General features: G+C 41.1%; 1 protein-coding gene across 3 annotated transcripts in view; it reads left to right on the top strand.

Annotated features, from left to right (window-relative positions):
- Nucleotides 1-25,758, top strand: part of DGKI (diacylglycerol kinase iota) — a gene marked incomplete at its 5' end in the record, with an annotated part of 215,395 nt that extends 189,637 nt beyond the window's left edge. For all 3 annotated transcript variants that reach the window (XM_082064302.1, XM_082064301.1, XM_082064303.1), the window contains 5 exons: nucleotides 11,253-11,290; nucleotides 12,857-12,977; nucleotides 20,506-20,542; nucleotides 22,419-22,518; nucleotides 23,875-25,758. In XM_082064302.1, coding sequence (XP_081920428.1) covers nucleotides 11,253-11,290; nucleotides 12,857-12,977; nucleotides 20,506-20,542; nucleotides 22,419-22,518; nucleotides 23,875-23,991 — 413 coding nt within the window. In that variant the 3' untranslated portion in view covers nucleotides 23,992-25,758. The remainder of the gene's footprint in view (nucleotides 1-11,252; nucleotides 11,291-12,856; nucleotides 12,978-20,505; nucleotides 20,543-22,418; nucleotides 22,519-23,874) is intronic.
- Between the last annotated feature and the right edge of the window lie 1,705 nt (nucleotides 25,759-27,463).

Raw genomic sequence — 27,463 nt, 5'->3', positions numbered from 1 at the left:
ATTTCCAGCAAACTTCGCTGTGATTGAAGTCAGTTGTTGTTTGTTTTGGTTTTAATTTTTTTTCTTCCTGCAATAGATTCAAAATTCTAGAGGAAATAGGGGACAAGTGAGAAATTAAGACATGAGAAAAATATATTCCGAAAAGGAATTTTGGAGGCAGTTGGTTATTATAACATCATAATATGATATAAAGGGTGAAGACAAAGGACAATATTTCCGCTTGGAAAGATGCATGGTGACACTCAAAGATCTTTCAGATTCTGGCAGATGGTGGCTCCATGATGATAGTTGGAGTCATCCAGTCTCAATATCCCCTCCTTAGGAGGTATTTGTGCAGAGCCAGGAGTACATTAGAAATAAAGTAGGTCTAAATGATGACTTTCAAATTAGCCCCTATTAGAAGAGTTTTCCACAGGGATTGCTTGGCCTGGGTTCAAGCTGGCAGCTCGGGGCAGGATGCGTAATTCTGTCTCTATATGTCCCTCTGAATGGAGAGAGCTGCTGTATGAATTACAAGGAAGGGAGTGATCAAGTGTGTGCATGGAAAGCAGTGGCAGCCCCACCCCATACAGCAAAATGCTTTGCTGTGCAGGATCCGCTCCTGCCTTGGAGGAAGAATGTGCTCTGCATTATGGTATTTGCTCCAATGCTGGCTGCTCCAATTAAATAGAGGTGGTCTGAACCCATGCAAAGAGTAAGGTGGCTGTAGGAGACCTGGAAAAGAGCACAAGAGCTGAGAACACTTCCTGGAACCCCCAATACTTGGGATTTCCTGTTGTCTCTGACAGCCTGTGGGAACACGATCTTCACTCTCTCAAGCTCCTTCCTGGAGCCACTGCCCACTAGTCTTGCTATGCATGGTCTGGAAAGGGGAGTTTTTCAAGCATCCTGCCATCCTGAATAAGAGGACAAGCAGGGTGCTACTGCTGAAACCAAACCAAACATCTCAGTGCTGATAGATTTATTTATTTTTTTTTTTTTTTACAAGGGATCTCTGTTTTGTAGACAAGATTCCTTCAAAAGAGAGTCATGGTTTCACACAGCTCCAGCTGAGAAGTTGTATTCTTCAGGGTGATATTGTAGCCATTTACCTGGCAACAAATTGAGATGCCTTGGAATCTTTTCCCTGAACAAATCAAACACTACAGTGGAGTGGTTCCTGACTGCAGTTATTTATTGTGATTAATTAGCCACTTTGGGAAGAAAACTCTCCTGGACAGTGTCTTGAAAGTATGTCTGTGGCCAGCTGAGCAACAGTTGCTTGGGGATCTGCTCCATGTCTGGTTCTTTACTTTGCAGCTCAGCAGAGGATGGTATCACTGGAGACCCATGGCACCCCTAACAAGAGGAAGCATTCTGTCAAAGCACTTCTCTAGGGCTGAGGGATGTCCCCTCTGCCCAAAACCTTTAAAAGGGGTCTACACCCCACCTCTCTTCATACCTAAATAGGCTGAGGGTCAGTAGGCAGCCAGGAGGGAGAGGTCTGGCAGATGTGGGCATCTGAATGAGTAATAGAGGAAAACTAGGAAATATTTTTTTCCAGATGGCCACTGCTATTATCCCTTTCCCTAAGGAGGAAGTAGGAGTAAAGAATCAGCTGTCTGAATCAGGGCACCTATTTTCAAACAGAAGCCCTGAGTAACCTTGCAACCTACTTTGCTTCTGGTGGGTTTTTTTTGGTGTGTTGCTTTTGTTTGTTTATATTTTTTTGTTTTGTTTTGTTTTCTCCTGACAGAGGCTTCTCCTGGTCACCTAAGACTGTCAACTTGTTAAAGTAAAGCAAGAAAACAATTTGCTTTACCCGCCAAAGACTGGCCAGCAAATAGATGCTTGAACTTACTTTCAGATTATTTTGTGCTACTGTGAAGCACCAGCTTGTTGAGGAAGAGTTATTTAGATGTTGCCAGGCGAAAGCACTGCAGGCAAAAACCTGAAGGGGGTGTCAGGAGTGCCTGTGATAGAAATGGTCCGCCAAATCGGGGAAGGGGGAGAAACAATGTAGCCAAAGATGCCCTTTTTTTTTTTTTTCCTGTCCTTTTTATTTTTAAATAAAAAGTAAATAATTCCTTAATTATTTTACCTAGAATTCTCTTCCTGCCAATCTGATGACACTCTATTGATAAAGTGGCTGCATTAGTGAGCCTAAGTCTTCCCTGCCTTGTGTTCTTGCTTGATCAGAGACATTTTCCTCCACCAGATCACTCCTAAAAATGACATTAGTTGTCCCTGTCTTGCCTTAAAAATGAAAATGGTGGAAGGGAAAAGGAAAGAAAAAAAGTGGCAATATCTGCCAGATGGTACTTAGTTTATCTGCAACTGTTCTTTGGGTTTTTGGACCATTTACAAAGTCCGTCCATTTTCTCCATGGTCACCCCTGCCTTTTGTAAAACTGAGTTAAATGATCTTGGAGGAAAAGTTCATCATTAGAGTCTGAATACTTCCACTCCTAACTGTAAACTGCACTCTCAGCTCAGCACCAGTGCCACATAAACAATTCAGAGTGGACTCTAATTGGCATCAAATATCTTTAAACTAATCTGGCAGTGCAAAATGGGCCTTAAAGGCAGCTTGAGTGTAATTTACATCTGCTTGAAATCCTCTTTATCCTTCTAGAGTTGTATGAAGGGACTTCTGTGTAAGTGAGAATTTAGCCTTTCTTTCCCTCCAGCAAGCCTGTGTTGTTATTTATACTCTTTTTTTTTTTTTTTTCCTTTTTCCCCCTCTCTAAACAGTGGTTTGATGGTGTGTGTTGTTTGAATCTAAAATTCTTAAAAGGAAAATGTTTGTAATGCATATTTATAACCACTTGAGTAATGGATGATTTTTTTGCATGTTAAAATTTTTGTCTTATTCCCAAGTTAGGCAACAGATGAAGTTAAAATTGTGTCAGTGCTCTCATTTGAATCTGCGTGGGATACAGTGCTTTTGAAACTAAAGGACAACCCACACATCTTTAGAATGGTTTTCTACCTCTGTGTGCAATACTAGAAATAGATGTTATTGAGGCATAGCTAGAGCATTTCAAAGTGTCTCTCAAACCACAGGAGAACGTGTGCTCGTGCACACATTCTCCTGTACAGATGGATTAGCTCGAGATGCTGAGGCCTTCATAATATTCCCCTTGCTGAATAGTCATCAGATCTCTGCGTCTGGCTGCTGTTCAGCTGATGTGCTTTTGAGCGTTTGGTTGCAGCAGGTTGCTGCACTGTCAGTTTTCTTGGTCTCTTGGGAGCATTTTGAGCTCTCAGGCTCTTTATCTGGTTTTCTTTCATGGAAGTGGTGCCTCACAGTGCTGCTGTCTTGAGCTCCCTAGACTGATGCCATTGCTCCCAGGTTCTGTAAGAAACCTAAGCCTTTTGCAAAGCTGAAATCCTGTGGGGAAATCTTGTTTATCACCTGTTTCTTTAGGACAGTAGGTAGTGGCAGCAAACAGATACATTTTTGAAAATTTTAAAAATCAATGGGTCTTTGCTTTAGCCAGTACAAGAGATACTATGTTGTAAGCAGGAAGCCTCTGAAGTGCATGTATTTTTGCTGTCATGTTTCCATCACGGCTCTTATGCAGGTTTGAGGCTGAGGTAGAATTCCTCGAGCACATCCAGGGACCTTTCCCCATTCCCACACCAGCAAGCTGCTTCAGATGTAGACTGTGAGCATGTCCTTTCTCATGGCAGATGTTAGACAAGAAAGAGGTGTTGCTGACATACAGGGCTGGATTTCTAAAATAGAGGTTTTTTTTTTTTTTTCTGTTGTTTATTTGCATTTGTTTGTTTGTTTGTTTGTTTTAAGCTATAATTGTGTTTATAAATTGATGTCTCTTCAGTCTTACAGGCAATCAAGCTCCCCATTAAAATGCCCCTTGTTTAGTTATAATGCAGCCTGTTTCTTGAACATTGGCATGTGACACTGATTCTTCTGGTCTGCTAGCCATCTTTTTGTTGAAGATGTTCTAGCACCAAAGTTTAAAAATCATGCGAAAACATTCTTCTGTTTGGTGGAAGAAATATTTTATTTAATATATGTCAGCCTTAGGTCAGTGTGGAGGTAAAAATCAGCATAAGAGCAAGATGGAGGTTAACAGCCAACACAGATATAACCAAGAGTTTTACCACCAAAAAGCACTTCTAAGCTTTATGATCAGACAAATTCCCCATCAGAACACTGGCTGTATTTACATGGTATTCTCATGGAAATTGACATTTTTTTCCTGACAACAGCTTTTCCTGTGCAAAGCTGTAAGGAAAAATTCAGTCCTGATGGTTATGATAGGACCAAATATTTGTCTCCTTATCTTGGCATAAGTTGTACACTATTATAATAACAGGCTCCAAAGGGTGTGAGTGTCCTGTATAGGGGCCTGGTGCAGCTGTTTTGGTCCAACTAGTTAACTTATATTCAGGGACATTTGCCCTGCTCTATCAAGAGGAAAATTTGGTTGTAAGAGTCAGAAAGCTGTTTGATGTGAAATCCTTTTTCAGGGAACACAGAAGAGATCTCATTGTGCAGAAGTTCAAGCAAGTCTGTATAGTGGACGTTTTGCTTTTGACGCTTTTATTTTTGCTAGTCTTTGCCTCTCCTATACTCACACAAAGATTTAACCATTTATTTCTGGGCTTTTTTTGCCAGCATCTAGGAGACTCATCAACCTGCAAGGCTTAACATCCATTTACTCTTTTTCATGGTTTTCAGTAGCTGTTTGCAGTACTTACAGGTGCATAAAATATATGAAGAAACATTTAATTGCTCCTTCCACTCAGCTTAGCTTCAAGGAGAAATGTTTAAGCATCATCAGCTTCGGTAAGATTTAAGATTGTCTGTAGATCAAAGTCCTGTAAGCTCACAGTCATTGCAATGACTTGTTATTAATTTTGTAATTTAATTTCTCAGTTATGCAGATGGTTTGGCATACGTATTTTAAAGAGATTTTTTTCTGTAACTTTAAAAGGAGATTAAACATTGGGAAGAGATAAAGGGTTTGTAAAAGCTCAGATTCAGAGATGTGAAAACTTTCTTCACCAGGGATCCCTAAAACTTTTCTATGCGACTGGCAGACCCTTCAAAAAACTCAAATGTATGTGCTGTTCTATATCTTAGATTCTTGTCTTTTGTAGTCATCTTGGAAGGGAAGTAGTCCACAAAACAATTCTGTATGGTGCCCTCCACCCCTTTAATTGGCAAGCCAAAGTTGAAGGTCATGGCTAGAGTAGAAAAATGTTAATTCTGTATATTTCTGGGTAAGTTATATTACTACTAGCTTTTCATATTAAATTGGATCTTCACTGGATTGTGCAAAGCTCTTACAAGCAAGTTGTTGTTTACAGAGAAAATAATGTATCTCTGAATGATAATCTATATGGACTTCACACTTGAGAGTGTAGCTTTTTAGTTATTGAAATATAAGTTATTATTGACTTCTATAAAACTAGTGGAAAATTAAGAACAAGGGCTTAAATGAGGTTTTCTTATCATTTTTATAATGCTGATCTTTAACAGCTCAGAAGACTCCAGCTGTGTAAAAGCACTCTTCTAGTCAGGGTCATCTTCTAAATTCTCAATGTGTAAAGCAGTAATTATTTTAAATTTCTGACTCTATGAATTTCACAAAGTCTACAACAGCAATAAAGAGCTGGAAATGTTCTGGAAGATAATGATAGGCCAAGTTAAGTTTAATAACTCTCAAGAAATGTGATGATGTCACCTTCTGCTGCAGTTTCTTCACCTTCTGCCGCAGTTTCTTCATTATCAGCCCAACAAGGTTTGAGCAAGGCAGTAATTCATAAGGTGTTCCTTAAGAGTTCTCCTGAGCAAACCTATCAGGAGGTGGTGGTGGTGGACACTAAGGCTCAAATTCTGGGGGCTCCACAACAAGGCTCTAATGTCTCATTTTTTTTTTATTAGCTGCCCCTAACCAGTAAGAAACATCCAGCACTAAAATGTGAATGACATATCAATTCCAAATACTGAAGCGATGCAGTAACTCTGTCTTAGAAGGTGCTGGAGAGTTGCAGGCGCTACCTGATAAATGAGGCTCCTACAAAGTTCTGATAACTTCAGATCATCGGTTGTCTTATTGTGTCTTTTGCAAGAGCTAAAGATTTTATGAGCCCTAGTTCTGTTGGAGTTAAAGTAGTTGATTTATGCCATAATTTCCCATGTGCTTAAATGTTATCATACACTGATCAGATGCATTGTTAACCTAGTGGTTTTTAACCCATGGTAAGATGTATTATTGCAAATATTACTTTGCTCTCACACTGCATTTCATTCATAGATCTCAGACCGGCTGCATTTTAATAACGGACATGAGTCCTCCTTTGTGTGGGACTGTAAAACATAGTTTTAAATAATTCTGCTCCCTCCAGTGATGATTCTTAGACCCTTGCTAAAGAATTGCTTGGAGATGGTGAAAGCTTCAAAATAGCCATAGATTTTTATCAGCATTCATTGTGGCTTAGTTTGTATAGCAGTAGTGGGCACAAATATGGCACAGAAAGGGTCAGATAAGGTATGCAATCTGACCAGTGAAATCTGGAAGATATTTATAATTTATGAATAACTTTTACTCATGTAAAAAGACATATTACTCCCGTACCACTGACAGTGGCAGAATGCAGAGCTGTACTCTTCCTTGAGACTCTTTTCAGTGAAAGTCAACTCCCCTCATTAACTCACTAATGATTATTTAACTAACTTACTTACTGTCTTCTATATCAACCTACTTTAAACAAAGAACCTTGTAATCTTGAGGTGTTACCTACAAGGATTTATAAGATTTATATATGTTCTTTCTGAAAGTGTTTTGAGCAGCAAAATTCTGACATCGTAATAACCTGGCGCTGAGCACTGCTTATATCCTTGGTATTAAGCTGATCAGCAGTTCTGGGATCAAGAAGGAGTTTTCCTGTAGGGCAGATGGGAAGGGATAGTTGTTGGTTGAGGTTTTCCTTAACCAAGATGTTTCTGAGAATTTTCATTGCTTCTGAAATGAGTAAGATAGTGGCGATGACTTCTGTCTCCCTCCTGCTGTTTTCTTTTGATGTGTTGCAGTTGTGGGTCTGTCTTTGTTAGCCCTTACATTTTTAAGGTGATCTCATGCTGCACCTGTATGTTATACAAAGAGCTCCCAAAATTTTGGAGATCATGACCATTGCCTCATCCCAGGAGTAACAGACTTTGGAAACCCTTAAAAAGAAGACCCCCAATTTTGCCTTTGTTTGGTTGTCTTTCTCACAGGTGATCAGACATGTCTCCCAGCGTTGTGCCATTCTGAAGAATCCCCTCTCTGTCTTAGTTTAGCTCCTATTTTGGGTACTGCAATTTGGAGGTCATTTTCCTAAGAAATTTTGTAGTCCATGGAGGGAGATGTACAACAAGAACTATTGCAGGCACCCCATGTTGCTTTTTATGGAGAGTTCTTTTCCCTTCTGGCCATCCAGGCAGCCCTGTGAGACCTCCTAGGCATCTTGCAGCCTCTGAAGTTACTGGGGTACAAATACCCCACTCATTATCTATTTCGCAGTGTTTAATGGTTAATTTTGCAGTGATGTTTTAATGCTGCTGACTTCACATGCAGAACCAAAGAGCAATTGTGATTTAGTAGGTTAATTTTGTGGCTGGGAAACAAAAATGGTTATCATAATTCAGTGACATTAACATATGTTTTTAGAGTATGAAATAAAAATAGCTGTTTCCAATAGAAACAGCGGGCACTAACACAGAAAGAACAAATGGCACATGCCACAGGAAAAGTATTGTTTTCGGCTTGTGTGCATGCACTAGTAGGTGTGTTCCCTGTATCTCAAGCAGTGTTATCAGAATTCAATTAGCAGCCTTTTTAACATGGCTTTTTCTGTTAGTGCATTATCCACTTGTAACTGTTCAATATTTAATCTATAAGTCAAGTGTGTGGAGGGATATTTTTGTTGTTTTTTTTGTTGTTCTCTTTTTTTCCTGTGTGTGTTTTTTTTTGTTTTTTTTTTGTGTGTGTGTGTGTGTGTGTGTGTGTGTGTGTGTTTGTTTTGATTTCTTTCATAACTTGGCTCACAGGGGTGGTTAGAACCTCATCTCAAAATTCACCCACTGCAAACTAAAAGTTGCTAATGTCTAGCAGCTGTTACATACCTAGTCTGTCTTTCTGGCTGTCCATATCCTAGCAGGTAATTGTTTCCATCAAGATCCATCTCCCTGGGCAGCGACTGAGACATTTGCTGGCAGTTTCATCAGGGAGGTCAGTGATAGAATAGGGTTGGAGCAAGGTCTGTCCACAGGGGTGTACTGGTAGAGAGGGTTGAGCTGGTCTGAGAAGGCAGCCTGGGGAGTCTACCACCACAGCAGACTGAGGGCTTCCTCGTTACACGGACAAAGCACTTCAGTCTCCAGTCTTGTCAAGCTGTCTCCTTTCATCAGCAATAAATCTGCTTGCTAAATAAATGAAAAAGGTAATAAAACTTTTTTATTAGTCATGATAGATGCTTGTCTTAGGAGAAGTTGAGAAAATAATGACTTGATTTAAATATTTATTAAATCAAGTAATTTTTGAGGCATCTTTAAGACCTGAAGGTATTTTATGATACGATAAAACAATTGTTTGTATGTTAGATATTGCACCAGTGGTGCAGTGTTGATCAGAAGAAATAAAACCATTCCCACTTTAAGGTTTTAATTTTAAGGTAGCCTGGCATTGCATGTTAACAACATTTTTGTCCAATTTCTCAGTCTACTCTCTCTTGTCAATGCCATCTGCTTGCTTGTTTTACCATGTCTTTAACTGGGTGATTTTCGCCATCTTCACTCCCATCCTCAATATGCCCAGCAGTCTCATTTGGGTTTATGGGGTTAGTGTGCTATGCAATATTCATATGTTGCTGTAAATGTGTTCCTCGATCTAAGGAACCTTTCTCCATTTCTAGTTCAATAGCTTCTAAGTTTTCTAGCATTCTGTCTTACAGCACTGAATTATTTTACTGTAGTTTAACCTGCTTGTCATGCCAGCTGGTTTCGATCTAAAATATATTCATTTATGCAATAAGTTCTACTCTAGCCAAGGACTTAAGTGTGCAGGTAGACTTGGTGAAAAGAATGTGATTAGCTCAAAGCTAAGCACCTGCCTAAATGCTTTGCTGGATTGGAGACTTAGGAAAGAGAGGAAAAGACTGGTCTAATTATGTTGAATGTGTTAAAACTGCTTTATCCTAATAGCCTTATCACCAGACCAACGTCTGGCTATAGATACTCAAGGCAGAAGATTTTTCATGTCTTGCCAGGTTTTTCTTTTCACTTCATAGTTTTCCAGATCTCTCTTCTGGCTTCTCTCAAACTGTAATTGTAAGCATGGTTTGTGTAAGATAATGTGTCTCTGCCTCTTAGGAAGTAACTTTAGGGAAGCCATTTCTTAAAATACTGGATGTAGAAGGCATTGAAAAGCTGGTGTCACCAGTTCATTTGATTTTTGCATGTGTGAGGAGAGCAAAGCATTTATACAACTCCAGACTGCGGTAGCCTATTGAGTAAATGTGGCAGTGAGACCAGATTGGTGAAAAAAGAAAAAAAGATGAAATTAATGACACAAGGGTTAAATTCTGCTCTGCTATTAATTTAGGCTGAGCCAGTATTAGAACTATCAGGGAAAACAAAACAAAACAAAACAAACATATATGTTTATTTTTTCCAGTTCTAGCACTTACCTGCTGGTGTTTGTCTTTTTCCATTCTTCAAATCTGTGTTCACTCACTCACACAGATGTCAGGAGGCTTTGCAGGAATTTAGTTTAATTGATGGTCGCTATAAAGCTGCCCTAAATCTAATGCTACCAGAAATTGCTGCTACTACTTTCCCAAGTTAGAACTTAGCTGGACTGGGATTTTGCTTTTCCTGCTGCTGCGTGGCCAGGGAATGGGGCATTGCCAAGACCAAAAAGCCATGCACAGTCCCAGGTGTTTTCAAAGAAAGGCACATTTGTTGAGTCAGCTTTGCATGCTCTTCCTCTTCTGCAGTGTTTAGCTTGGACGTGCTGTCATTTCTGAAGCTGTAACAAGCTCCTCATGGAATTCACACTGTGCAGTTTCCTGTGTGTTACTTTTCAGAGGCAAGGCTATACTATAGTTTTCTTCCCCCCTTGTTCCTCTCTATGTGAGCTTTTGGCATCTTTATCAAGAATGGCACCTGAACAAATGCTTAACTTGATTGTGCTACCTAGACTCGAAGATAGAAATGGGCTTAGGCGTTCTTGAAGAAGTATGAACTGAGGCAGATGTATAATGCTTTCTAAGATGTAAACCAAGTAAGTGCTTTCCTAGAAAGACTATTCATAATTTTATATATATATATATATATATATATATATATATATAATGATAGGCAGAACACGGAAAAAAAAGGAGGAAATAGCTGCATAGCAGTAGATTTGAAACAATTTCTCATGCTTGTGGTTATTTGCCACCATGGTGTTTTCAGCTGAATGCAGACTATACATAGGGCAATACAGAGTCCCAAGCTTTTGCCTTCCTTCCTTCTTTTCAACAGGCACAGGGCAGGCAGTAGTGGGTAGTGGGCAGCCCCTGGCTCTGTACACAGCTCTGTCCTGCCTTGCTGTGAGCCTTTGTTCACTTTGCCTCTCTTTGCCTCCCTTTCCTTCTGTGTCTGGTTAAATTATAAAGGCTAAAAAGGTGGGGACTGGCTCCTTCTCTCTGTTTGACCCTGCCTGCCAAAGTCAGGGGACTTGCTGTCCACTGGCATGTTGAAATGTTTTTGTAATACAAATAATTATCAAGAAATTTCTATTTGGCCACCTAATCATCTGCAACTTGAGACTTTCTATGTTTTTGAGACTGTCTGACCACTCCACTGTTAATATGAATAAAGTGTCAGAGGTCTAAGGATGCTTTCAGGCTTCCTGCATTTGACATTGATGTCTCCAGGGACAGCCCAGGTGCTAGAGACTTGGGCCCACCCTGTGGACACTGTTGAAAAGTCCCTGAAGTGTCTCAAGGCAAAAAATTCACATAGGAGAGGCATGCAGTTCCAGGGCAGTATTAAAAATGCTTACTTGATGTCCCTACAGCATTTTTGCAACATGGGTAGTCTTCTATCTGCTTGCCAGTGCGGGGTTTGCATTGGTTTTGATAATATATGAGAATGAAAATGGATTGAGGCATTGCTCTTAGCTTGCACATACTGTGGGCTATGTTCTCAGCTGTGAGGCTCCATGCATAATGCTTTCAGCCTAACCTTAGCTTTCTGTTTGTCTTTTGCAGCACTTTTACAGGCAGTCATAGCTGGTGATCTGCTGAAGGTAAGTACAGAGCACTGAGTGTCCACTTTTTCACTGCTTTTTGCAGGTCTGATATACTGTAAATTTTATCACACCTCTGCTCAAAACATAGACAGACTGCTGTGGAGGGACTGCTGACAAGTGCCATTTTACAGTCTTTCCAGGAAAACTTGAATATTAGGGGAACACATCAGTCAGGTGAGATGTGAAATTGAAGTGAATAGGATCTGGTGTTATACGGCACCTTTCAGCCCAGGATTCATAGCGTACTGCACAGAGCAATGTGTCAGCTAATAAGAAGGAAATTACTATACTGGCAAATGCAACACTGAACAGCAGGGTAGTTCTGACACAGCCTTTTCCACAATAAGGATCTTTTACTGCAGCAAGGTTGGTAGCCAAGGGCCTAGATTTGCTAGAGACTTCTTAACTTCTACTTAGGCAACTACCAGACCAGGTAGAACAAATCTCAGCTTGTTGTTTTATCATTTGATGGAAGTCTCAAAGCATGTGCTGCATTGATATTGTTAGTTATTGGGAGGAAAAGGCACCCATGCAAGAATGTTTTGTGCCTAAAGTATTAAGTTCCATGTCTGACAGTTATTCAGACTGTGTTTTTCAGTAGCCAAGTCAGGATTTGGAAACGCGCCCTCAAATTTGAATGAGGACTGTGATTAATGATTCCAGTTTTATCTGCAAGAAACCAGCTTGGAGCCATTTGTAAACATGACAGTACTGTTAGGTCAACTCTTTGCTTGCAGATGCCCCTTCTATACCTCTGCCCCTGTGCTTGTGGCTGCAGCATCTAGGGAGCGGCCCTTCAACCAGCAGTCAAAAATACTGTCCCCTTTCCCCTTCTTGAAAACTTTTTGCCTGAGTTTGTTTTGACAGGGAAACTTCTTGCCCTTCTTCAGATGTACCACATCATAAATTATGCCCTGCTGTCACAATCGTCTCCTTCTTTTCTGCAGTGATCTGCACTGCAGGCTCCCCCCAACCAGAGTTTACAGCATTTCTGACACCTGGCCAATGCCATTTCTGGCCTGTTCTTATCCCAAGTAGGGCTTCCCCATCCACCAGCCCCAGGCAGAGGACAGAGAGTGAGAAGGGAGATCTGGGGTAGCTGAATCCCACCTCCTTGTGGAGTTTTGGAGTTTTCTGGTTTAGTCAGAAAGTGTTTATCTCCTGTGCTAAGGAAAAATTGGAATTTTCAGTAGAGAAGCAAAAAAATTTCCATCAACTACATATACTTTAAAGTATCCCAACAATTTCACCAGAAGTGGTTTGCAAACATTGCTAGCAAGTAATAATTAATCACCAGTAGAGTTGCAATGTCTCATTGTTTAGGAAATATGAACTGCTCTTCTTAAACCATACAATTGTCAATAGTTCTAGTTTCAGATATGTTTTCATTGGGACCTAAGAGCTGGCTTTAAAGTAATATTTTATTTAATTTTATTCCATTATTGTACTGACCTCCCATGAAAATAAATAAATAATTTTCCTACATATTTGTTTTTCTGCTCCTCCCATCTTATCCCTCTGTGGTGTTTTATTTTGTTTTTGTTTTGTTTTGTTTTTTTCCAGTTCATAGAATGCTGTAAAAAAGGAGCCAATTTGTTAATTCGAGGACCTGATCACTGCTCCTTGCTGCACCATGCTGCCAAGACTGGGCATGGCGAGATTGTGAAATACATCCTGGAGCATGGTGAGTCACACGGGGCAAAGCCACAGAGAACTGTACTTCAGCCACGTGTCAGTTAGGTAAAACCACGCTGTGCATCTGGAAGCGCCCTCACTCATCTGTGGTCACCCTCAACAAAATGTCCACCTATAGTATGTGTGAGCAGGATGCGAGGAATGTGGTAGCAATGAGTGATGGCTCCAGATAAAGGCAAAGTGGCTTTTGAAGAGGACGGGTGTTTTCAAAGTTGCATCATTTGTGTGGCTGTGAAGAAGCAGTGTGATGCTCTAGTTAGAACCTCTGGCATCGGAATCCTCTGAACAAATTCATTTTTCCATTAGAGCACATTTACAGTGATGGAGAGCCCATCCAACCATTGGTATTATTTCAGTATTTAATAACACACTGGTTAAGAACCTGTGCATTTATTTCTAGTCTGGATTTGTCTCACTTTCCTTCCCTGTTTCTGTTAAAGTTAAGACCACACAACAACAAAAAATTGTGATTTCCATTTTACATTCATAGGTTATGATCATGCCATTTCCCTTTTTTCCTTTTAACTCTTTTTATCTTTGTCAGTAACAGGATTGCAGGCATGCTTCCACAAGCTATACAGCAGTTGGTGTGTGTAAATACATTTGAAGCAGTCACATTTAGTAGTGTCTACCTGTTGAACTACTGTAATCTTATTCACTGGTTGCTGGAGAGTGGTACAGTAATATTGTCACTGCTCTGCACACAGAGCTGAAGTCCCAGTGATCAGCCTTCTGCATTGTAGGAAATGTTTTCTAGTCGTTTAAACATTCTTGTAACTCTCCTCTGATCCCTCTTCAGAATATCAATGACTATTTGGACTTCCAGATGTCAAAATCAGCTACATTATTTCAGCAGTAGTGTTAGCACTAAACACAGAGACTGCCTCTGGCAATTGGAATAAGTATTAACTAATGCTTGAAAGTTACAGCTGAAACTGTACAGGGAGAAGAAAAAAGCACAACTCAAAGGAAAAAGTGTTAATCCATCTGTTAACACTTGTGTTAATTGGGGAGGGATTTAGCTCAAGCTTGACTCTTAATTTTAAGCATTTACATATAGGTGTCAGGTAATCTGTGGATCTAAGTTCCTGCATTGTCAACAGAGATCTGTGACTCGGTTCATCTGCTCATGTATGACAGAGGTACTAGAGGAGACCTGTCCTCTTTCAGTGGCAGATTGAAGTGAGGAGAGTATCTTTAATAGCAACAGACTTCTAGCATGACTAGCTCAAGGGAGACCTAGTCAAGGTAGTCATTGGAGCCCAGCAAGTGATTCAACTGACAGTTACCTATGCACTTCATTTGTTTAGCTGAACATAACTATCTAATGTCTTTTGCCATTGGACATCCAGGACATCTGCATAGATCAACAGGATAACATATAAGGCCTGTAGGAGACCCATACTGGACTGGTAGGTGGAGTCCAAGAAAGCATCCCTGTCATTCCAAACACATCCCAAGGCTTGCCTGTAGGCATACTGAATGGCACAAAATATCTGTGTGTGGACAGCTGAACTCTGCCCCAAATATCTGACTGAGGGGGTCTGAACTGTTCTTTTACTCTTTTATGTGTAGACACCTACATATGGGTAGCTAAGTGCAGTTGCCCTTATATTCAAATACTGGCTAGTTTTCTTACCAGTTGTAACAAGCCTTACCAGTGCTAAATCTCCCTCCTGTTTAACTTATTATCTCATTAGTCACAGTGCATATATGTGTCTCTGAATTCTGTAGATAGACGTACTTTCGCTTCATTTTCTTACTGCCTCTGGTCTCTTACACTGAACATGACCTGTGCCAATTCACTGTCATGGCTGCCTCTCCATTGTTTTTCTTAGACACATATACCTTAACTTAGTCACAATCTGACTCAGTCACCATTCCTTTGGTGAAGGTTTAACATGAGATCATTTAAGCTGCTAAGGATGTGAGTAAGGAATTTTTGACTTGAATAGAGAAATGTGAGGGATTATCGACTGCTAGACAAAGACAAACCAGAAGGTTGATCAAATGTCAGCTCAGCTCCTCTCTCCCTGCTTTATCCCCAAGGATGGCAGGAAGCTTTTGCAGCTTTCCAGACATATGTCCTCTGGGCTTCTCCAAATGCATTGTTTATTTAACATTCTCTGGGGATTAGAGAGTGCATGGGACAATGCTCTAATAGGGGCCTCCTCTCTTCTCTCACCAAGCAATTAATGAAACTCATTTCTACCCTGGGCACTTCTCAGTCACAAATGAGCTCTCTTGCTGAATCATCATCATAATGTCCTTGTTTTTCTGCTGCATTCTCTGGCGTCTTCTCAACAATAATTAGTGTATAAGAACCAGTCCAATGCTACTAATATCTAAGGCGCTTTCCCTGTATCTAGTTTCTCATTTCTGCTGATATCCACCCTTGATTAAAATGGGTTTTATTCCTGTTCTAGCAATTACATCTGCCCAGCCATACTTCCTCTGTAGTTTGTCTGCTTCCCATACATGACTGGAGGTAGTTAATAAGAGCTTCACTGCAAAATACCCTCCAGCACACAGCACAGAGAACCTGTTATTAATCACACAGGGAAAACCTTCTGATTATCTTTAAAAAACAACAAAACAAGACAAACCCCACCATACCAGGAATTTTAACTGCCTAGTGTGAAACTACTGGGCTGAATTGAACATGATACTGGGGTGACAAATGCCCCCCTGCCCAGAGCACTGGGATTATGGAAGAGAGAGAATGATGTCGTGATGTGGTGACTGTTCTTGTGGAGACGGCTTTATGCTTTCTGCAAACATTCAGGGGACGTTAATGTGAGCGGTTATTCTGTGATCTTGAGCAGAATGATCTCAGATGTTAAGGGGAGAAAAATAACCCTTCTTAAATCAGAAAAAGCAGAGGTGAGTCACACAAGGAGACTGCTGTGCAGTATTGCCAGATACTTGGCAGTGGACTAGCATGAGCCTGGAATAGCAGCTAAAGCACCAATGTAGTAGGTATTAGGATGGCAGCAGCTTACTGCTGCAGGAACAGTTGTGCTGGCTCCTGTTCCTGCAAAACAGTTTCTCTCTGTCCCCTGGGCAGGAAGGGCAGGTACACAGACCTATCTGTTGTTCAAGACTGCCTTCCTAAATTAGGGGTCTTCTGCTTGTAGTAGGAGGGTCACCTTTTAAGATCTGTCTGTAGTTAGGCAAAGGAACACTTAGCTTGAAACTGAGGGTCAAACTCAGTAGGTATCAGAACCACATCTGCTTAGTGCTGCAGTCAGCAACTCTCTCACACCCATAATGCATGAACATTAGAGAACAGTTAACTGTTTACTTGGTTAACACAAACAGGATTAGGGAGGGTTTAAGAAGCTCTGTTAGAAAAAGGATCTCCTAAATTATCATCTGTATTTGGAATCAAACTTGGCTTGGAGTCTTTATCTGACCATTCTGAACTATTTATAATTTATAACCATTCTACAAGACATTCCAAGATTTGCCTTCTCCATGTCTTCTTCTTTTCTATAGAGGCTCAAAAAACAGACAAGAATTCTGTAGACTATTCATCTAGGGTATTTTAATTTTAAACAGTTGACTTTAATTTTTACAGTTGACTTAGGAGTTTGTAGTGGGAAGTTCTGGTGGAACAGTCAGTCAGTAAATCATCCTATTCTGAACATTTCTGTGACCTCAAACCTCAATGTCCTTGCTCCGTTAGACAGCATCCTCAGGTAAGAGGAGAATGCTTTCATTACTCTCAGCACTGCAAGTCAACAGTGAAGAGCCATCAGTGAGTTTGGATTTGCATCCTGAACAGATTCAAGAGTTACAAAGAAGGCTTTAGCAAGTGAATTTTGCCATTACAGAGACATATGTCAGGGACTGGGTTTGAATAGTCATCAGAAATCAACACTGAAGGACGGTGAATTTGCCTGATGTTTGCTAGTATGTCTAGATTTGCAGAATGTTTTATGGTAGTGGACATTTGTGAAGGACCTAAGCAGAAAACAGATTAGTTTTTCTAGAAGGTGCAAGGTACAAAATAGTCTATTTTAATGTTTAAGTTTACTAAATTTTAGATCAACATGGCTGAGAGGCAGATACTATGAAAGGCATGCTCCCATAGCCCATCTGCCCTCTATGTTACTGTGGAAATTCTGAGCTAAAAGACACTAGCAATAAAAACCAGACACTGTTAATCTTCATATCAGGTAAAAATGAGGAGTGTGCAGTTGGTAGAAGGCTTGAAATAGTTCTGACTTTGCAGATTACTATTATTTTAAAAATATTCCTTCGTTGAAGGTAAGGAACCAAATCCAATTTTGTCCCCCAGAAAACAACCTCAATCAAGTTATGTAACAAAGGTGGTTTTGACAGATAGACACTCAGAAATGCTGATAATGTCCAACAACACTGCTTAAAGCAAATACCCTTCTTCCCCAGTTGTATGAAGAGGTGACAGGGCAAAGGACTGGCAGGGGTTAATAGCTGTGGGTCTCCTGTGGGCAGCTGTAACCATATCCATTGGAGAGGGCAGGGTGTGCTGTGGCCCAGGGGACTTTTGGACTGCATGGGGCTGTATATTTTGGAAATGCCTCTGAAATATGGTCATTTAGTCTCTCTTTTATGTTGTAGTGAGCTCAGCTAAAAGGCAGCTGCTTTCGAGTGTTGCCTTCCCTTCTCTCCTCCCATCCCGAGCTCAGACTGCTTTGCCTCCTGAGAAACTAGAGAAGGGCTTTGGTGGAGTGAAAGGGGGCAGAAGGAGAAAAGGAAAAAAGTTAATAATTCTACACAGACAGTCTATTGGAGATGTTAAGGAAGGAGAGTGATCTCAGCTGGGCTTCTTCTCAGTGTGTCATGCTTTTCAGCTCCTTTCATGCAAACTTCTTCCCCCCTGCCCCATCCTGCCATTCTTTAGTCCCCAAGTTGCTCACTCTCTTTCTCTTTCTTTTTTTTGTTTTTATTTTTTTCCCTCCCTCCACCTCTCCACACATTTCTATCTTTTGTTTTTATTTCCCCCCCTGCTGTTTTCCTTGATAGAAATCTCACTCATGCATTTCCCTTCCGGATTTCTATTGGGTTATTTTGTCCTCTCTCTCTCTGCGCCTTGGTCCCCTTTTCTTTCTCTGCCTCTTGTCCCAGAGTAAAACAGCCGCCTCCCCGCTGGGTCAGGATGACAGTGCCGTTAGCTTTCCCAGTGCCAGCCCTTTCCACATCTGTGCAGCTTTTGTCCCAGGGCAGAGGGGGATTTGGAATGGTCGGTTGGCAGCGCCAGGGAGACTGATGTAAAAATGAGGTCCAAAAAGGAGGGGAAAGGGAATTAGGAGGAGGGCGTGAGATGGTTTAAGAGAAGTACAGCTGAAAATAAAATAAAGAAGTAAAGGGCACAGCTCAGGCTGTGTGTGAGCTAGGACATTCCAGCTTCGGAGGTAAGTCAGAAAGAATGAAACAAATTAATCCTTGTACCACATTGTGCTGCTAATTAATTAGTCCCAGTATCTGCCCCTTCTGTATGACTGAGACAGAGTCGGGGCACTCCTGTTAAATGCTTTATTTGGGACAGCATCCAGGAGAGCAACCTTTTCACACAGGTAGGATGTACCTGGCACCTCCTAAGGTCTGTGCTCACAGGCTGCCCGCTCAGTCCTCAGCTTCTCTGTTCCAACCTTGCTGTTTCTTCCTGCTCCAGACCAGTTTTCCTTCACCCTTGTCTTTCCACCTCTACAGACTTCTGCTCCAGCTTCTCCTCCCTCTCAGGTGATATTCTTCTAACTTCTCTCCATCCTTCCTCCTAATGTTTTAACACCTTTTTTCATTCTTGCCCACTTACAACTTCTAAGTACTTCAAAGTACTTCTATGCCAACCTATGCTGCCAACCTAGTCCCCCTGTTCACCTAGTCACCCTTCACCTTTGCATCACAATCTACTTTGTCCCATCCATGAACAGAAATAATAGTTTGCTTAGTGGTGTCTTTTCTAACACACTGCAGACCATTCCTGGTTGCCTGTCCCTGGGACACAGCACTGCAGCATACCATGGGGAATTGCCTCTATTTTTGAGAGAACATTATTTTTTCCTGGGAGATGTAAAGGAGTCCTTTTCTTCATCTGTGTTTTATTTTGTTTTTAGTTGCTCAGGCATTATCTTTCCTCTCAACAAGAGGCGCTGCTTAGCACCCTGTATCCTTCTTCATGCTTGTCGGGGCTCAGGGTTATGAATGATTCTTCATTTTGATATGGAAGAGTGAACACATAGCTACCAAATGCAGAGATGAGAACGCGTGGTGGTAGAGTCAGGGTGCTGTGCTTTAAATATTGATAGTGGCTAATGAGTCTGGAGAACTGCTATGATAGGTACGTAATGCCCTGTGCACTGGGGACTCAGCAGAGTACTTTTTTGACCACCCCTTCCTCATGATGACAGATGATGAAGTGAAGGAGCTACCTGCATCTCCAGGAGTCAAGGCAGCCAGCTGTCCCCAATGATACTGCATGAATATGTTGTATTAATAGAAGCAGTGAGGGAGAGACAGGCTGCTCTAATACATTTTGACGTACACTAAGAGTGAAAGGAGTGTAGCGAGGTTGTATGTAGGCCTTTGTAAGCAAGCAGTGTGAAATTCCTCAGTTGCAGGTGAGATTTGTGGTAAGCTCTTGAGAACTCTTGAATTTCAAAGTCAAAGTGTGCTGAAGAGAAATATTCATGCACAGGAAGGAAAATTCCTGTAAAGTTCCACTGTTCCCCTTGCTTACTGCCCCATACCATCTGGCAGTATGCTCCAGAGCAGTAGAGAGAAGAAGAAGAAGCCAGACTGCAAAGGGAAAAGTTTTTCTCATTTCAAATGCTATCCAGATCTTAGCCTGTAATTCAGTAATGGAATTTGCTGCTATAAACATCTGCCTGTAGTGAATACCAAGGACAAAAGAACATTAGCATAAATGCATTATTTTTTCCCACTTAACAAAAATCTTTTGTGTTTTTCTTAATCTTACTTTCCTGATCATTGCTAACCAGTAGTGTACAGGATTTGCATATCAATATAAAGACCGCTGGGAATATTCCACCCTGATCTACATTCTATATAATGCTGTTAAATGGAGTAGCACAGGGATGTCATTCAGGATGGAATTTGGCTAATTTCAACTTCCTAATGACATTTTCCCTCTAGTACTAACAATAGATTTTAACGTGCAATATATCAGGGTTTCCAGTATATCAGGATTTTCAATTCACTGTACTTCCATGAACCACTTAATTGAGCAAGGTGAAGAGTAAGAAAATAAACTCCATGAATATTTATTGCCAGTATAATTTAGAGGCAGCTGCTCCCTGGTGCTGACACTCCAGCAGTGACTGTGCATTCAGAACTTTGCTAGTGCAAGGGCTCAAACAAACAAATATTACCTGGAAATTGGACATATTTCTGCAAATTGAGCTTTAAGTTGACTTCTTTTACATATTTGTACCAAGAATCTTCTCTTGGTAGTTGTACACCTTAGTCATGCAGACAAATGCTATATAACATACCTTGACTGTCTTTTGCAGGTCCATCTGAGTTACTGGATATGACAGACAGTGAAACGTAAGTATGATTTACTCTGTCCTTCACATTATGAGCATTAGCCTAGCAGCCCTCTCTTATTTTTCAAGTGCAAACTTTCAAATAAAAGAACCTGTAAAATGGCACGTCTTCAAGGTCAAAAAGTAAATGAAAATCCTCCAAAACCCAAACACCAACGACCTCATATGTGGCTTTTTGGACTAAAGCAAATGTTTCTTGAACTTTAAAAAGCACTTTCTCTCTATTACTGCCCATGCAGCCTTAACCTTTCTAGAGGAATACAAGTCTTGTATTGTGCTATGATGTTTCCAGAATCCAGTTATTGAGGAAGCAACCTGAAGGGTAAATTCCAAAAATCAGGAAATTACTTTTCTTATTCTACACCTTTCCTTCAGTCACTTCTTGGTTCTGTCAGTGTGCTTTGCCTTATCTGTCCCAAGTGGCCACAACCTGTGCAGTTGAAGATTTATCTGAAGTAGTTAGAACCATGATCACCTCTGTTTTTACATAAAAGAGACTTTACTTTCCAATTACCAATTTCTCTGTGTCTTGTTATATAATCAAGATGTCACAAGGAGTACATAAGGGATGTACAAGTAATCCTGAGAAGTATATGGAATATATGGGAAGTAAAAGTAGCCTTTCTCTCGGGGGTTAAACTTACCATTCCTCATCCAATAGTGCCCTCCTCTGCTAATGGAGAGCACAAAAAAGGTTCTGCATAAAGTGCATGTGTGCAGTGTGGAGGTGATGGGTCTGGATGGACTGCACATTTCTCTTCATCCAGGAGCATAGCACAGCACACATAAATAAAGTGTAAGTGAACACAGCTATGAGGGCTTCCCTTTACAAAGGTCCTTCTACCACTAACTCTTAAAAGAGAAGGTTCAAGCCCTAACTGATAGCATGAATTTCTCTTTTGATCCTCGGGGGAAATCAGATAGTGTCCCATTCTGAATCTAGTTCTCATGCAGCACAGTCAGATTAATTACAAGGGTGCCTATTAATATTTCAACTTGTTCTGCTGTGGACTGAGGTTGAAATTCCTTTACGCCCTCTCACTTTCTGGGTAGGTAGGTGCAAGGTTTGTCCTACTATGTCTTTCTTGTCATTATTTTGGAAGTTATGTAATGGCCCCATTTGTTGGACACTAGTATTAAGGATACCTTTTCAACCCACTCAAAGCATACTTTCCTCCTCTTATTAGGTTAATCTAGATAGATTTCTTTAACCTTGTTACTCCAGTTCATCTCAGAATCCTGTTACACGTAAACCCAGTCTGAGTGAAGAGCTTTGCAATAAATCTGTTCCCACTACACAGCCTTCTTTTTTGAAAAGCATGTGTTTAGGCTTCCCCAGTAGCTAACCAGGCCAGCAGTGTAAAAAAAAAAAACACAGCCCTTGCTCTCATATGTACAAGAGAGCAGGGTGGTGGAACTAGGGCAGCAAGTGCACCAGTCATGGCTTTAATGGGTAGGATTTTTCTATGGTGCATCCCAGAATGAAGTTGAGGAAAGAAATAAAGGAAAAAAACAAACACTATTTCTCCTTTGCTTGCTATGAAATAAAAAGGTGGATAGTTTGATTTTTTCAGCAGTCAGCAGAACTGGTGGTTGGATGGGAATGTGGTGATCGGTCCTTTGAATACATAAAACCTGTGCATGTTTCTTTTGCCACCCCTCAGAAGTTCTTCGTCTGCTATTTGTGCATTGCAGGCTTTCCTACCGAGTCAAAGGATGTAGATGCTAAGGGAGAGAGTGCACAAGTCTGCCTCTGCCAGCAAGCGGGAACCTCGCAGAAATACAGCATCCTTCTCTGTCTGTCCTCTGCACCTCATACTTCATAAATGTACATTGGTGTGATGTGTCTCACTGCTGGTTTCTGTACTTTGGTCTAGGGGTGAGACAGCATTACATAAGGCAGCCTGCCAGCGCCATCGAGCCATCTGCCAGCTCCTGGTGGATGCGGGAGCCTCTCTGAGAAAGACAGACTCCAAGGTAACCCAGCTCTGTCAACCAGTTATAAAATACTGTAGCCAAGTGAGACTGAGCAGCATCCGTCCCTGCTGTGTGTATGATTGAGGCTTCCTCATGTGTGCCAAGAGCCATTTTTATTTAGAAAACTGTATTGATTTAAACAAGTACAAGACACTTCAGTCCTCAATGTGGGTCATCTTCATCATAGTAAGAGCCTGGCCTCAAACTATTCAGTGCATTGGATGTGAATGAGGCACCTCCATGGCACAGCAGCATCCTTCTCCTGTGTGGTCAAAAGAGAGGCCCGTGGGCAAGGACCACCTAGGGGAGCCTTGGTTTGTGATTGTATAGCATCTGTGAGGCTTCATTATTGTGGCTAATCATTTTCTTTTGCCCTCACCCCTATGCTCACTGATGTGACACCACAACCCTCTCTCAGTGTACACTTGGCTGAGAAAGATGTCTGGGCAAAATTAAACCCTAGGAATATTCTGTCAACACAACAATCTGATCATTTGGGAACATGGTCCAGAAATTGCCCCTCTGGCATTTCTGAACATAAACATCCTGTGGTCAGCAGCTGAGATCTCTGAGTTCCAGAATCAGAAGCACCTTTGCTGCAGCAAGACAATTAAAACCAATTCCTACCATGTTATGCTGTATGGGGTAGCCTGTAAGAAGGAGAGAGATCATCTCTTTTTCAGATAAGAGTACTGTACACTGCAAAAGATAATTTCTGCAACAGCTGAAACCCAGACAAGTGGCTTCTGCCTTGTTTATCTTCATCTGCAGAGAAATCCAAAGAGCTGGAGTGTTTTTCTGTAGATACAATAACATTCCAATATTTTTCCATAGTTTAGGATCAAGACTTGTGCATCAATTTAACAGTGCTCGTAAGGTAGATCAGATAACAGAGTAGCAAATCGATACACCGAAAAATGATTTCTACTTGAGACAGAATGAGACATGTTGAACTCCTCAATGCCATGCATCTCTCTCTGCACATCCTAAGCAAAGTGTGTAGTCTGTGAAGTGCACTTTTCAAGTGTTAGCTAGAGTATTGTGCATCATATTCATTCACATAGGGATTGCAGTCCTATCTGCAATCTGTTCCTTCCAGCATGTGAGCACTTCTGTGTGATGTATCAAATAGCATGTCCTTGCAGATCTGCATGATTTGTCCTAAACCACACAAGGAATTTGAAAATCTTTAGTTTAAAGATAGAAACACTTGACTTTACTTATTTGTTGTACAAACTGTTGTTAATTCCCCAGACTAGCTTCTATCCTTCTTGTAGTGATTTCTCTGTGTTGTGTTTTCATCTGTTCTTCTAAATATGTAGCACAAGACTTTCTCTTTGTATTTCTTTATTATAGGGTAAAACCCCTCGTGACAGGGCTCAGCAAGCTGGTGACCCAGATCTAGCTGCCTACCTGGACAGTCGACAAAACTACCAAATGGTTTCCCACGAGGATCTGGAGACAGCAGTTTGATGTCTGAAAATATCAAAGAGGATCCTTGGAAATCACAAGGCTGCACCTGAGGCACTTGGGCATCATGTGAGGAAGAAGCTGATGGAATCAACGTGTCACTCACTGTCGTGGAAAATACCTGAGGACATGCCATCAGTTTCTAAGGGCTACTGAGTCTTGCCACGGAACGGTTAGGTTCCATGAGTTAGCCCATGATGGATGAGGCGGGACACTCAAAGGTCTGTGGAATCCATGGGCCACGGAAATTTACCTTTATTGCTTCCAGCAAGTAGCATGAACTTCTCCCATGTTCATCTGCACAATTTATTTAAAAAAAGAAAAAAAAAAAAAAGAAAAAAAAAAAGTAAAGAGGAAAGGGGTGTGGAGGAACTAAACTAACTGAGATATTAAAACATCTAATTAGGCCCTCCTCCATCCCTACGGTTTCCTTCATTCCTTTTATTCTCCCATTACCCCCACTTTTCATCAGTTTAATAGTACCTGTTATCTCTGTGTTAAGTCTTCACAAATGGTCAGGCAGAAGCAAAAAATCTGAGGAGCTCTGGATGCCCTTATGAAAACCCCGGTGTTTTTACCAGCTGCATTCCCTTCCTTGCCATCCTCTGGGAAGCTGTGTCCAATCACTGAGGAGTTTTCTCACAACAAAACCTAACCTCCTTATTGTTGCTGAGTATACGATTATGGTATCTTCATGAGACATTCATTTGCATGGAAAGGAGTTATATGGGATATTGTATGACAGAGCAGAAAGTTATCAGTAAGGTTTCCCACACCACCACTGAGCATATAATGTCCAATTCTGCTCAGGTTTCAGGCCTGCCTAAAAGTTGATAGCTATTTTTTCACTTTTGAAAAGATGGATTTTACACTGGACAGAGGTCTGTGCATGGTGCAGGGGGTTCTGATGGACTTACTTATGGACCCAGTCCCCTTTGTGTAATGGCCAGAGGTAGGAAGGAGATCAGCCTAGGTTTGCTGCCGTCAACAAACCAACGAGCACCACCTGGTCCCATTTGGAAAAGGAAAACCTTCTTTGGCTGAACCTGTAAGCTATCTGATTCCTCAAGAGAAGAACGTTTCAGAGAGGCTATCCCACTGGAGAAGGACAAGCAGCAGCTCTTTGCCTCATTAACCACTATAGGCTTGGAAATGTAACGTTGCTTAGCTGCTCTAAAGGCCAGCTGTGTCTTCTATACTCGTCTGTTCTCTGTCTTACCTCAGAGACTGTAATCACACTGTAATCACAAAAGACGGTAAAGAAAACACGCATACACAAAATATGCACTTTCATTTTTTTCCCATCCCTGGAAACATTTAAGACCAGGTTGGATGGGGCTCTGAGCAACCTGATCTAGTTGAAGTTGTCCCTGCTCATTGCAGGGGGGGTTAGACCAGATGACCCTTGAAAGTCTCTTCCAACCCAAACTAGTCTATGGTTCAATAACAATAGATAACTCAGCTGCCAGAAACAGCAGAGCTTCCACTTCCACTTTGTCTGACCAGTTCCCTGAAGACACTCACAGCCCACTTTTGACGTAATTCTTGCAATAGATTATTGAATTTTGCTTTGTTGTTTGTTTTGAAAGACCTACCGGTGTTTGTTTTCATGCGCCTTGCTAGGTGTAGGTCTCTGGTAGATGGTGATCATCAAGATTACATGCAGTTTGAAAACCATGAAAATAACTCAGGTCATTAATCAGATAAGTTTTTCTTCCTCGGTAGACATTGTGGAAATTAAATGAATGCAATCTTTTTTTTTTTTTTTTTTTTTTTTTCCAAAAAAAAAAAAAAACAACAAAACAAGAGTGATTGTTGTGGTAGAGAGGGAGGAGCTGATTTTTTTTTAATTATTGTTAATTTTTTCTCTTTTTGAAAGTTCATTTGATATGAGCAAAATACTTTAGTATTTCTTCCTCTGGAAGGAAACTATGTATATTTGTAATCTATAGATCAATGGTGACAAGAAATGTATTTTGTGTTATTTTCTGTCTTTACCTTTCTTGTTTAAAAAATAAAATGTGAAAGCCAAATTCCTTCCCTTGATAATCATCCAGGGGCTTGTGGCAAAGGTCAGTATATGTATATATTAGAACAGAATTTGGCAACTGTTAAAATAAAAAATCAGAGTGTAATTTTGGTATATGTGAAATTTCCACAAGGAAGATCCTAATGCTGTGGTTTCATGGTAGGCCTTGCATCATTTCCCAGCTGTGAGGAAAGATGTTACTGTAATACTTCTATATATTTGACAAAAATAAGAACTATATTATTATCAGTTTTACCTTTTTGCGTTGTTTTACTCATGTGAGGAATGGAGGAAGCTTCAATGACACCAGGGGTTTGGTTCTATCCTATGCTGAGGCCAGACTGGTGCCTGAGCAGAGGATTGTCAGCCCATTGCAGCTCCCTGGTCGTTTATTCCCATGAAGCAGGTGGAGCAGTGAAGGCTTTCTGTAATCACAGATAGCTTCCAGAGGCCACGGGTGAATTATAAAGGAGCTGGGTCTGGTCCTTCTCAGTTCCCAGTGGTCTTCTCCTCAGTGAAATGTCCATTGTGCCCGGGGTGACTGCAGCAGGAGCTGGCTCTGGGGGAGCTTGGCAGGACAGACAGATTTCCTGAGCTCCTTTGTGCCATTCAGATTGCTCAAAGGAGCATAGTGCACATGAGACAGTCTGGCTTGCCTTTTTCGCCAGCAGCTGCAGGACGATGCTATGATCAAGAGTGAGCCTGTTGTGCCTATGGAAAGCTGCCTGTGCTCAGCAGGAGGTGGTTGCCCTATGATGAAAATAAACCTCGACACTGGAGATAGAATGGAAGCTGGCTCTGTGTAGTGCCTTTAATATCAAGGTGTCCCAAAGCACTGCAAACAATGCTTTCGATACTGGCAATGTATTGTGGTTCTAGATAACAGCATGTATATTGTTTCCTGCAATGGCTCACGCATGGCCAGGGATATCAGAAGTTGGTTCATAGAGGGAAAGAGTTTGGGACCAGGATGCTGGAGGATTATTCCTTACCTCTTTTCAAGGGAGATATGATTCTTGATTTTGGACAGTCTCCAGAAGCAGACAGACTCTGCAGCAGTCGAAAGTGACACGTACGTATTGAATCTTTTGAGCACTTCTGGGTCTGGCTTAGTATAGTATCATTGTGCCTGTGCCATGCAGGGCCCAAATTTCAGCGGGCGACTGGGAACCCACTTAAATGACGTGCAAAACATTTTGGTTTACTGAAAGTGTCTGTTCAGTGGCTGTGTCTATTTATGTGTGTATATTACTATATATATGTATACTTATCAGTATGCATATGTATAGACACATATATATATGTGAACGCACGTATTGTGCCATTTGAACAACAAAGTACCGAGGGTTGCTCAACTATTGAGGTTGCTGGACTGACAAAATGTCGCTTCCCATTTTAATTTATCATTAAAGGGGATCCTTTTCAGTAGAACTGAGGAGCTCCTGA

This window comes from Streptopelia decaocto (assembly GCF_964273445.1).
Source record: "Streptopelia decaocto genome assembly, chromosome: 1".
Taxonomy (NCBI): domain Eukaryota; kingdom Metazoa; phylum Chordata; class Aves; order Columbiformes; family Columbidae; genus Streptopelia; species Streptopelia decaocto.
Note: the sequence above shows the minus strand (reverse complement) of the source record. Positions and strands in the feature narration are given on the sequence as shown.